This window comes from Oikopleura dioica, chromosome PAR (genome assembly GCF_907165135.1).
Source record: "Oikopleura dioica chromosome PAR, OKI2018_I68_1.0, whole genome shotgun sequence".
Taxonomy (NCBI): domain Eukaryota; kingdom Metazoa; phylum Chordata; class Appendicularia; order Copelata; family Oikopleuridae; genus Oikopleura; species Oikopleura dioica.
The window spans coordinates 14,139,509-14,151,759 of NC_137293.1; the positions used below are offsets into that span (position 1 = coordinate 14,139,509).

Genomic DNA, 12,251 nt, shown 5'->3' on the forward strand with positions numbered 1-12,251 from the left:
ATCAGCAAGCAAATATCAGAGAAAATGAGGCTTGATAAGAGACTACTTCTCTCTACGCTAAACGAAAACTTCGAAAATCGACAGGCATTCGAAAAGGGCGATTTTCGATGCCCTCTTTATACAATGAGACAAGCAACTGAAATTTACAAGCGTCTCGGATTGAACGCTGCTAGATCAATTTTTCGTCTGCTGCAGTTGACTACAAGAGATACGCCGATCAGCGGGACCTTTCTTATTCGGATATTGTTCCTAGATGGGAGAATCCAAACGAATACACTCCAACTGGGTCAGAGCTTTTGGTTCCATATCGTTTTGCCGCTGACAACTTTCCCTCCGACGACATAAATTTCATCAAATCCGCGCTGGATGCTCTAACCTCTCAAATAAACGGATGCATCACTCTATACGACGATACAGATACGGCTCTTTATCCGCATTATATAAACGTGAAGAGGTTCGATGAGAATTTCATCGTCGACCAAGGCTGTTGGTCATACATTGGCCACGTCTTTTGGAACGGGCAAAATTTGAATCTGGGCCCGAATTGCATGAGCGTCGGTACTATCCAGCACGAGTTTCTTCACGCCCTTGGTTTTTCCCACGAGCAGACGCGTGCCGACCGAGATGATCACATCAAGGTCTATTTTGACAATATCAAACCTGATTTTGCGAATAACTACGCGAAAATCCCGACAGAAGAATGGGAAGATGTCAGTTCTCCTTACGATTTTACCTCGGTAATGCACTACGGCTCTGATTTCTTCATTACAGATGAAGCATGGGCTGCTGGCAATTACACCATGACATATTTGAATGGTGAACCAATCTGGCCACAGCGAAACGGAGCTACAAGCATTGATATTCACCAGCTTACATACGCGTACGACGGTTTCTGTGCTGGCCAAGTTGAGTTTGAGACGTGTGATAATGGTGATCCACTGTTACCTGCAAGGTCAGAGGTCTAAAAACTAAGAACTCGATGATTTGAGATGTTTTAACCTCTTACAGACTCTGTGATGGAAACTCAGACTGCGCTGATGGCTCCGATGAGGGAGACGAATGCTTAGTAGAGTGGGGCTGTTGCGAATCATTTGAGTGAGAAAACTCTTTTGGGGCAGTTTAAAATTGAAATTTTCAGTCTTGATGGCTTTGGGCAGGTCTTTTCGAGTCCTGGATGGACTCTCGTTGGCGTTGAAAAGGAAAATAATCGGCCGTACTATACTGACGGTTCAAAAACCCTACTTTACGGTGGCTACGTCGGTGGAAACCATAACTGCGGCAGTGCTACGCCGAGTTATTACTGGGCTATTGTTGGCAAAGTTTGGGATGCAGGAGTCAATCCTGGCTGTACTGAATTCAATGATGCCCTTCTTGGCCAAGACATCGGTGTTTTTGCAACTGAATTGGTGGAAGACCCGACGGTTGCTTCATGTATGGCTTCGACAGCAACAATTTCTAACTGCGTCCCAGGTTTGTTTTATTCTAGGGCAGAGCTTATCTCCGTCTACTTATATATAATTCGCACTCTATCGCAAATACTTAAAGCTTCCTTGGAAGAGTTAGTGACATTGGTAGTGGCAAAGCCTTTTTAAGCTTTTCAAGGGCGTCAATTTGATTTCGATAACTTTTAAAACTCGCCCCTAGAGACTGATCGATTCGTTTACGAGCAAAAGAGGCCAAAGGCCCCAAAAACCAATTGTAATAAAACCTTTTTTTCTGCTTCTTTTTCTATAAGAAAGCCAAGATGAGAACAACGCTCGTTTTGCGGAACCTGACGAGAGAGAGATGCTTGGTAACGACCCTGAGTCAGCTGAAACCAGTCAAGATTGACAATGTTGAAGGTAAGAGATAAATATTTAATAAATTTTAAATAAAATGGATTAGCCTAAAATCGGGCTAAAGAGAAGGCAGTGCAAAGTTAACTTTGAATAAGCAGTTACGGTACGGGATGAAAAACGTAGCCGCCTCGGGCGAATGTTGACGGGCTTCCAGGAGTCGAGACGGCGACCATTCCTGGCGGGATTCCTCCTCCGGCGGTTGCCATATGATAATGTTGTTGACTGAGTCTCATGAAGATGTCAGACGAGAAGTTTTTGATCTAAAACAGGTGGTCATATTTATTGAAGTTATTGGTCCTACCGATTTTCTCATTTCTTCCATGTCTTCTCGGAAAGAATCGAGCGTATCTGAGCATCGTCCACAGCCATCATCAAGGGTGTTTTTCTAAACAATAAGAACTTGAGTTGACATAAAAATAACTTACCATTCGTGTTCCATCTGGGTTGAGCAAAACGACATAATTTCCGTCGACAAGAAAGTCTTTGGAATATAAGCCAAGGATCTGGAAGAACTTGTAGCTCGTCGCTTTTTCAAAACAAAAGGGCGGCCTGCAGAATTTTTCGTTGACGCTTTGGCGTAGCTCCTCGTAATGGATCGTCCCTCCGTTGAAAAAACACTCTTCGAAAAGATGCTCCCTGGAAAGTCGTTGGTAAAGGCGACAGAAAGGGACTTACTTGAGGTGGTCTGTTACAGCGCTGGTGACATTTCGCGCCGTTTCAACAAGAGAATCATCATCTTAATTCATTGAGATAGGTTCTCTTTTACTTTTTTCTCGTAGTTCTTACTTTCGGCTGCAGCAGACGCTTCCGGTTTTTTCGACTTCACCGAATTTTTATCCTCATTTTCAGGATACTTCGGCTTCGAAGTTGGAGCATCTTTCCAGTTTTTCTTCGCGGGCCAGTTGTTGCTTGAATTGCCAAAAGCAGTTCGTGCGCGATCATATTTCTCCTGATTGGAATGACCGCCCTGAAACTCGGGTTTCTTCTCCTGCAAAAAAATTAAAATCGTGAGAGGAGGATGCTTCTTACCTGACTGGGCCATTTCAAGTTTTGTTCATTATTGTTTCCATCCCAGGAATCGTCACTGTCCTCGGAATAGAAAGTCTTGGGTCGAGTTTCCTTCTTCCTTGATTTTGAAGTCAAGGTGACTTTCCTCTTGTCGTCGTCGATTTCATCGTCAACGTCAAATTTCTCCAGCTTTTGCTTCTGACCGTTTTGTGGCTTGAAACTCTTGTAGTTCGAGTATTTGGCTTTATTTTTCTAAATGAAAAAAGCTTTAAAAGAAGCGGCAGGAGAAAGTACTAACCTTGAATGAAAACTTAGTATCAGCAGATTTCGGGACAGGCTTGCTTATTACAGGGGAGAATTTCGGCGGAGGCTTGACGACTTTTGAAAGCATCTTCTTCTTCGTGCTTTTTTCGGCTTTTGACTTTCCAACTAGTTGAGCTATGTGCGACGTACTTTCCGAAGCTTGGGCTACCCAGACTTTATCCCCTTTCGGATTCAGCCCCTAAAAAGAAGCTGTTTATGGGAAGATTTATGGGTTGGGTTTAACCTTTACACTGACGAGATCTGGGCAGAGCATAAGGTCTCTCTCGAATTTTTCAACAGTTCCGCATCGCTAAAGAATTCAATCAGCATTAGAAATAGATAAAATCTTACCATTCCCATGTTACTCTCAAGAAAGCCCCGAAGTTGCCAGGCAGTGGCTCCTTTAGTAGAGATCAAGTGCGCTCGGATCATCATTTTTGTTCGCGAAGGGAAAATATCCTCGTCTTCTTCCACAACTACCTTCTTGATTTCTTCAACTTTCTTCGTTGTTTTAGTTTCAGCAGGAGATTGTGCCTTCTTTTCATTTTTCCGTTCCATGTCATTTCTTCTTGATTCTTCCACCCTTTTTTGAAGATCTCTCTTCCAGTCAGGTTCTATTTCCTCACCGTAAATCTTCTCGATTGATTCTGGCTCAGATAATTCAGACGATTCACTGCCAAGCTCATCCTTTTTGCAAATTTCATCTTCATAATCGGTCCACTCGCAATCGACCCCATCGCCGTTGATTTCAACGTCGGAATTCTCCTCGTCAGTTCGAACCTTTACTTGCTCCTTTTCACTCCTAGGTTCACTCCAGTACGAAGCGTTTTCCATCCTTGCATCAATGCCCAAGTCAAGCTCCTTGTCACGTGTTTCGTCCACAAAAGAAAAACTTTCTTTCGAAATGTTTCCGCTGCTCTGGTCCAACAGGTCGTGCGGCGATTCTTGATTCTTGGATAAATCTTTCGAGCTCTCCGAAGTCTCTTCCGATGAGCTTTTTTGACGGCCAACGGGAACAGGAAAATGAATCTCGACTCCTTCCTCAATGCTCAACGGGCTGGTTGGAGGGTCGAAGTTTGGGGGGAGTTGGGGGCCGAAGGACGCATCTGATTCTGCAGGTGTGGCTTCTGGTCTATTAAAAGAACTTTAGTCCATCATTGATTTTCATAAGTTTACCTGATTTCTAAGTTCTTGAGGTTCAAGATATCCTGGATATCCCTGACAACGACATCGTACGACGATGACTCGGACGGCTTCTCGATCCAAACTTCCTCAGATGTCTCGGAACTTATCTCTTTAGCTGATTTTTCAGATTCTGAATTGGGAAGCTCTTCTGAAGACTCTTTCGATTCTTCAGATTCGGGCTCTTCGGATTCTTCTGACTGTAACTTTGGCTTCTCGGTAACACAAATTGTGTCGAACCTTTTTTCCAGCGCGGAAATGGCATCAATGAGCGAGATTTTCTCTGAACTCTTGGTTGAGTTCTGAGACTCTTTTGGCTTGAATTGCCAGTCGTCATCGTCCGAATATTGAGATGCTTCGGACACGGGCTCTTTCGGCTTTGGCGACTCTTTCGAAACAACTCTTGATCCAAGTTCCTCGCATGATGGGAAAATTGTAATTTTAAGTTCTTGAGCTTTCTTTCGGCCAAAGTCTCCGTCAAAGTCTCTCATCTCTACTTATCAATTTTTATAATAAAGTAGACTTCTGCGAAGGACAGCGACTGTCCGTGATTTTCGAGGCACCGCGATTGGCCGAGGAAAAAGTGACTCAACCTACCGAAGCTAAAAAATTTGAGGAACTGGCCCTGTCATCAGGAGGAATGGGAGTTGAGGAAATCGGTCTCATCTTTTTCTCTGCGAATGATTCTTGGCTCGAGTCGGAATCGGCGCTTTTGAGCAATCCGGGCGTTTCTAGACCGGCGGGCGTTTCTAGAACACCCCAGTCGTCTGATTCTAGTGATTCTGGCTCTCTTTTTCCTTGAAAACTCGTCTCGTAGCCAGCTTGGAAAGATGAGTTTCTCTTTGTGGGATTAGAGTTTGCATCTTTCTTCACAGAAGAAGCAGGGATGGGGACATGAGCTCCTGGTACTTTTTGAATGTTGTACTTTCCCTTGATTTTCGCGTGGAAGGTCGTGTCATCTTCAGGACTGCTAGAATCGATCAAATCCATTGGGTTCAAATGCGCCACCCCTTGGATTCTGGCAAAGTTCTTTTGGCGAAAATTCTTAATTTTTGGCATTCTCTACTTCGATTTGCGTCTGTTTGACGGTTTTTTGGGGAAAATTAGACTTGCAGGTGGTGTTGGTCGTCGCTGAGTTTGGCTCAGTTCGTTGATCGTTAGATTTACTCTCTATTTTGATGTTTTTATGAAGAAAAATTGCAGTTTTTGAGCAGTTGAGGACCTTTAGACAGCGGATCTCTTTGTCTGAACGAGAATATTCACAGATAAAATGTCTAGAAAAGATATTATGGGAGGCGGAACTAGAATGTCTCAGTAAAATTCTTGCTTCAGAACATTGTCTTGGAATGGACGCAGACACCCGATCAGCAGTTGAACACGAGCTGCGAAGATTGCGCCGCGAACACGAGGAAGAACTCGCGCGAAACAACATCCATTTCAACGTCAAAGTACGACTTTTTCTTGAGTTAGTTGTATTCTTTTAAGCCACCAAGAGCTGAACTCCGCAAGTGCTTTATTCACAACGCCGTGCCTTTCGTGGGATTTGGATTTTTGGATAATTTCATCATGTTGATTGCTGGCGACGCGATCGAGAGTTACTTCGGGTATGGTTTCTTCGTTGTTGTCAGTTTTCATCATGAATTCTTGAGGACGTACTTTCACATTTCTGTTCTGGCCGCTGCTGGATTAGGAAACACACTTTCTGACACTATTGGCATCGTTACCGGTGATCTCGAAAATTAACTTTTCAGGGTGATAGTTTCATTCAGGTGGTTACATTGAACTTCTGGCTGATAGAATGGGCTTGCCAAAGCCAGTGTTTACGGCGCAAGAAGAAGATTCTCATGAAGCAAGATACGCCAAAACCGGTGGTCAGATGGTCGGGTATGTATTTCTCTGAATTTCAGAGTCGGAAAGAATTGCAATAAAAATATCATTTACTAGCATCATTGTCGGCTGTATCATTGGAATGTGCCCGCTTTTGTTCTTAGGAAAGTTTCAAAATCGTAAATTTATTTCTTGAATATTTTTTATGAAGAAAAAATGCTGAAACTTTCAAGATACGGGCAAATACAATCGACCAGAAGATCCACCATTAGCCACTGCTCCTTTCCAATAAGATTTTTGCCAAAAAAAGCAACTACCTCTTTCTACTCTTTTTGTGATCTAATAAAATTAGTGAAGTTTCGTTCTCATAATTTCTTTATCCTGAGAATGTTGAAGTGCGAGTGGATGATCGTTCCTGAGCAGTAACGTTGATTTGGTTGTTTCAGTGATAATTTGATTTCCTGCCGAGCTTGAAAGGTCCCCCTTATCGGATTGACGCGCTCGCCTCTTGCCCTTTCAGAGTTGGCTTCGAAATTAACGCAAAATTTGTATAATGTGAGTACATCTTGCTCTGATCTTCGAATCCTGTTCTAAAAAACTGTATCCAGGATACAGTATCCTTCTGAGCGAGCACTAACATTCTGGAGCAACTCTAACGCATCGACCACAGACTCCACCGCTCCCTCGACCATGATATTTTCTCCAAGCTGATTTTATTGTCCGATAACTCGAGGAGTCCCTCTCCCAATCCTGTGGCTCTATCGTGAAAGGTTGCGGTTTGTCTTACACCCAAAAAAGCACTCTGAGTTATTTTAAATAGTATTATTTATTCACAACATGCTTGAGTATTGTCTTTTTCAAACAGTATAATTTTTGATTTCAAAATAGCTAAAAATATAATTTTTGGGCAAAATGTTTGTTTTGGCGAAAAAGTTTGTTCTTGAGGTTAACTTTCGTGAGAATAGCAAATTCTGTACAAAAAGAGGACGCGGGATGAAAAGGGTAAGGCACGGAGAAAGAATAACGCAGTTTTAGGTTTCTCGATTAGGCACCATGAAGGAATAAGAGCTGGTTTGAGATAGAGTGCAAGACGCATAAGCGTGAATAAAATGCGCTGGCGCCTCCTTTATTTTGGGTAGCCAGCGATCTGTGCCGGCTTTTGGATGAGGCTCGAGACGGAGAAGTGCGGATTCGCGAAGTGGTAGTTGTTCGGATCGTGGCTGTAGAACGCGCTGTAGTACTGGCTGTAGTCCTGCACTTGGGGCGAGGCCTGCGAGGTCAGCGAGGCGGCGACGGCGGCGGTGACGGGACCAGTGGGCGCCGCGGGGATTGACAAAACTGACGGAGCTGAGTCGGACGAGGCTCCGGAGGAAGCGCCAATCGGGGACAGGTTCAATGAAACTTTGTTCACAGGTTCAGCAGAGCTTCCACCAGGGAGCTGATCCAAGCTTGTCGAATGAACGGGAGGTGGAGAATCGGCGGGAAGCGATTTCAACGCTAGTTCAGGCGAACTTGATTCGGTTGGTAGCCCAGTTGGTTGAGGAGAAATCGAACTGTCCAAATTCTAAAGGAGATTGTTAGGAAATAATTCGAGTGAAACTTTGATAAGGTAGAAATTTACTGCCATGTTTGTCGATGATCTCAAAACATCCGAAAAAAGATTGGAATGCCCAAGATTGAAAAAAGCGAAGAGGATGAGCGCTTCGGTGACCTCCACATGCCGGGCGGAAGTTTGGGGAATCTTCTCCCAAAAAATCATAACCTGCCTTATCGAGATGACATACTAGTGTTTCGAGATCGTGAAACAAGTAGTGGAAACATTGAAAACATTACTATTGTTCGACAAGAGAGGCCCTGGTACTTTTAGATCGTCAAACACGAACAAGAAAAAAGGGCGAACATCTTAATTTTTTATGTTTTAAATTCAGGGAATCTTCAACCCAAGTAAACCATTTCTAAGTCGCTAGAATCCTTTTCCTATCTTTTAGATGTTGCTCTAGGCGGCTAATCCTTCGGATAGGTGTTTTTAAGCCATGAATCGGCGGCGCCTTTTGGTTTATTCGGCTCAGCTGCACTGGCCTGGTGATTGCATCACCATCCCTCCTCTGTTGCCCAAACATCTCTTAGGCAGACCCGAGCGCCGCCCTGAGCGTTTGAAGATTATCCGAATGAAGCCAATTTTGCTCCCTTCGGCAGTACATTACAAGTACTTTCGTACCTTTTGGAATCCTTCCCGCACCCTTTTTCGAGTAAAAAAGATTGCTTACCGATCTCGATGACAAAGCTGACGAAGTCGTTGTTGGAGGAAGGTCATCATTGTTCACTGGCGTTTGGTGAGGAATCGAAGGCAAGTTGAAATCGGCAGGTCGGTCAGCATTCTTATCAGCGTCTCGCCGCTTTCTGCGTCGTCTAAAATCAATTTGTTAATGGAAGTCGATCACATCTGTTGATGATTGGTAATGAGAAGTGCCCTTTGCTGAGGTGAGTAGAAATTAAGCGCGGTTCTAGTGCATGCCCTCTGCAGGAAAGACACTCCGGCGGTGTTATTTCCAAAATAAAAAATTGGACGGATAAGAGGAGAGGGCTCGATGGGCAGCGCTGTAGGTGCCCGTCACAATTGGAACTCATCCTCGCCCAGCTTATCGAAAATCATATCACACACTAAACATCCTCTCAGTGATAAATTTACCGCTACTCCCACCTATCGTTTTATTTTCTCATGAGCAAAGTGGCCCACGAAATTTCAAAATTTGGGAGTCTTCAAAGCCTCGGAAGAAAAGGACAAAGAGCATACCAAATCGGTTAGATATATAGGCTGGAAAATAGGTGATATGCAGTGAGCATTAGGAATCGGTCGGTCGCTCAAACACGTGACTGTTTTGGGCTTGCGCGCGCCCGGCCCTTTTGATTGATCTAAATGGTACATTCGAAATTCACAATTGGGCAAAATGGCAGCCTTGCGTTACCATAAACATACTGGGAGAATGGAACGAAGGCGGCTCAAGCCTGACTGGGAATTCTAACGCGAGATGAAAATCCCCCGACCCGGGATTTCTGCCAAACAAAGCCCCGAATTGATGGACGATTATCCGGCAGTTTTATCAGCTCGTAGATTTGATATCGGCACGCGCCGCTTGTTCCGAGAAAAATTTTCGGACTTTGCATTCAAAAAATCGAGAAATAAAATGAGGTTTATTTGATAAGCTCGTTTGAAATAATGAAATTCGAAGTTGTTTTGGCACATGCAAGTTTTGCAAAATTGAATAATATATTCAATTTTGGCCAAATTAAGAAAAGTTAGCCCGGGAGTTTACTGAAAACAGACGAGCAAAATCGGAAAGAAATGCCAAAAATATATCTATATGGGCTTTGTTCGACAAGATGACAAAATAATGCTGAGCTTTCTTGGGCGACGCACATATTTATAAAATATTCGAGTTTGAGAAAAAAACTCTTATTTTTCATAAAATAACAATTTTACTCGACTTACCGAAAGTTGCCGTTGTCAAACATCTTTTCGCAGTTTTGATCGAGTTGCCAGTAGTTTCCTTTTCCTGGATCATTCTCGTCTCTGGGCACTTTTCTGAAGCAGTCGTTCAAGCTCAAGTTGTGGCGGATTGAGTTTTGCCAGCCAGCTTTCGAGCGCTTGTAGAATGGAAAGTTGTCAGCGACGTATTGGTAAATCTGTGCAAGAGTCAGTCGCTTTTCCGGGGAGTTCTGGATGCTCATTGCGATCAAGGCAGAGTAGGAATATGGTGGTCGGACGAGTTTGAACAGCTCAGCCTGATTTTGGAGAGAAAGCCAGGAGAGATCACTAGAACTATTTTTAGATATTGACAGGTGATGAGACAACTGTACCTCGAGGGTCCGAAAGATGGCGGAGGAGCACCAAGTATCCCACGTTGCGCAGCAAGTTGCGCCTGTCCCTGGGCCGCTTGTCCATAAGGACTCTGACCATAAGGGCTTTGGTAGGCAGAGTGACCAGCAGCACTGGCGCCGGCCATGGAAGGCCATAGCTGGTAATTGTACGTGTCCTTGGGTGAAAATGTCAATCTCTTTTCACAGCGAATCTCTCAATTACCTGGTAGCCTCTCGAGTGCGCCGGTTGGTAGCCGAGCTCGCTAGGGTTGGAAAGGTTGACTGGGGCGAGGTCTTGTGCTTGCGCGTCTGAAAGGGTTTTTATGAATCTCTGATGATCTCTGGAGGGGCGAGTTGCTTACCCATAATGTAATGTGTGGTATTTATCTGTTTTTTGGAGTTGTTTATATTCCTCAAAGTCTCTGTTTTGGCTTGGCCGTAACTGTCTATATTTATATTTTGGAGGAGCTCGACGTCGTTTTTGTTTTGTCGTAAACTCAACTAGAAGGATATTCTGGTGGAGGAGAGAGAGAACTTGTTATGGCTTCGAGAGACGGGGAGAGGCTAAGAGTCCAGCTCTGGCGCTGCTGCGTGACGCAGGGGAGCGCCGCCGAGTGGCGCTGCGCTTCGTTTTTTTCACGACTAGTGCGCGCGGCCTTTCTGGGTCTGGGCTCTGGTTGTTTGGAGGCACCTGGGGAAGGGGTCAGGCAAGTGTGAAGATAGCAGAAGGGAAGTCGAATGGGAAATAGGAACTGACAATTTGTCAACAAATCCAAACCACGAATCACTCGAATAAGCTGCTGCATGTGATGACAACTGTCATATAGCTTTATATTATCGTTTATCGAGCGTTCATAAATGTGAATGCGTAAAACATTTAGCCAATAGAGTCGTTGTTGGTTAATAGAGGGAATCAATGATAATCAGGCGATTGATAATGTTTATGTATCGCTGAGATCAATAGTAGAAATTGTAAAAATTTTTAGCAAAACATACACTTATGATCTCTGAAATAAATTTGAGTTCTTGATAATAACATTTTGTCTACTCGTAAGGTTTTACTTTGAAATAAGGAAAGTATTCTCCAGGCATCTCATAATGGTTTTGCAGAGACACGCGCTTTTGGAAGGAAAAAATAGCCTCATTGTGCTGTTGCGTGGCTCGTATGACCATAGAAGTGTCAATCATAAATTGAACAAGTGGGCTCGGATAATGATTATTAAACGAGGAGATTTTTGTTTTGGGCTGAGTGTTGTTCAACTGGACGTCAGAGTCTATCTCATTCAATTCGTTGATGCTTAAACAGCTTAGCGCTATATTCATAACATTTTTGACACACTTGCGCCTATTTGTTTTCATAACGTTATATAAATTCAAGGGTGGGAATTACCTGTTCATAATGTTTATATGTTAACAATGCAGCAGGCCGCCCCTGATAGCAGTAAATACCCGCAACGTGTTAATTCAGACAGCCCAGATTATGCACCAATACTTTGGCGTTGTTTCACGAAAATGCACTTTCTGACTTCATCAAATGCAATTCATACAAAATGAAAACGAAAATAAGGGAAGTTTTTTGAAGAATAACGGATTTTCTCTATTTTTATTGACATTCCAAAATACTAGAATTGATTGTACGCCTTTAAAAGATGAAAGTAATGACCGCGGTTGAAAATTAAAACCAGGCGGTTGTCTAAATTGGCGTGAACTTGGTGCGTATGGTGACATTTTGGCCAATTCCTGGGCCTTTCCGAATCAGAGAGGTTGATATTTTCAGAATTTGCGCCGAACGGGTTGATACAAAACAAAACTGACACAACTTTGTATACACAGCAGCCGATAGATAATACTAAAAATAGTACCAACAAACCTAATAGACACCAGTGTAAATTTCAGAAGACTTTCTAAGGAACATCATCAAGGCGTTTTATGAACAAATGCTTCTTGATTTTCAAAGAGGTTGTGTGGGTTTAGGGCTAAATATATTGACATATGTTATCGGCCGATTCGATTAGCATATCGCCCTTGAAACGGCCATTTGTATCGGATCATCGCCTTCATCTTCAGCTTCCTACATTTTTTCGAACATGCGAAAAATAACGCTTGAATCTTTCATAAGGAAATTCGTTGGCAGCGTTATTGGTTAAAGTCGTTTAGTAGGAGATTTTCCCGTTTATTTAGTGACACTCATATTCTCTCCTGCAGTTGCAGTGGTATACTGTTTGATCTTGCGTA

The 12,251-nt window shown here is 43.4% G+C and overlaps 4 protein-coding genes across 4 annotated transcripts; 2 read left to right on the forward strand and 2 right to left on the reverse strand.

The window, feature by feature from the left end:
- The first annotated feature begins 19 nt into the window (after window positions 1-19).
- Window positions 20-1,592, forward strand: LOC145701993 (zinc metalloproteinase nas-15-like). The gene is made up of 4 exons (XM_081779206.1): window positions 20-952; window positions 1,009-1,095; window positions 1,139-1,470; window positions 1,546-1,592. The coding sequence occupies exons 1-4, from the start codon at window positions 549-551 to the stop codon at window positions 1,590-1,592; spliced, it is 870 nt and encodes a 289-aa protein (XP_081635332.1). The 5' UTR covers window positions 20-548.
- Window positions 1,593-1,656: 64 nt separating this feature from the next.
- LOC145701994 (transmembrane protein 65-like) lies at window positions 1,657-6,450 on the forward strand. Its single transcript, XM_081779207.1, has 7 exons — window positions 1,657-1,841; window positions 5,664-5,779; window positions 5,817-5,935; window positions 5,981-6,057; window positions 6,101-6,215; window positions 6,276-6,337; window positions 6,392-6,450. Exons 1-7 carry the CDS (start codon window positions 1,745-1,747, stop codon window positions 6,448-6,450), a joined length of 645 nt encoding a protein of 214 aa, XP_081635333.1. The 5' UTR covers window positions 1,657-1,744.
- LOC145702925 (uncharacterized) lies at window positions 1,817-5,544 on the reverse strand. The gene is made up of 11 exons (XM_081780220.1): window positions 4,967-5,544; window positions 4,326-4,743; window positions 3,501-4,281; window positions 3,394-3,459; window positions 3,145-3,348; window positions 2,868-3,098; window positions 2,625-2,826; window positions 2,514-2,574; window positions 2,264-2,474; window positions 2,140-2,223; window positions 1,817-2,098 (listed from the first exon to the last, which is right to left on the reverse strand). Exons 1-11 carry the CDS (start codon window positions 5,388-5,390, stop codon window positions 1,937-1,939), a joined length of 2,844 nt encoding a protein of 947 aa, XP_081636346.1. The 5' UTR covers window positions 5,391-5,544; the 3' UTR covers window positions 1,817-1,936.
- An 833-nt stretch (window positions 6,451-7,283) lies between the features above and the next one.
- Window positions 7,284-10,559, reverse strand: LOC145702297 (uncharacterized). Its single transcript, XM_081779516.1, has 6 exons — window positions 10,379-10,559; window positions 10,240-10,325; window positions 10,017-10,192; window positions 9,649-9,972; window positions 8,426-8,567; window positions 7,284-7,722 (listed from the first exon to the last, which is right to left on the reverse strand). The coding sequence occupies exons 1-6, from the start codon at window positions 10,380-10,382 to the stop codon at window positions 7,285-7,287; spliced, it is 1,170 nt and encodes a 389-aa protein (XP_081635642.1). The 5' UTR covers window positions 10,383-10,559; the 3' UTR covers window position 7,284.
- Between the last annotated feature and the right edge of the window lie 1,692 nt (window positions 10,560-12,251).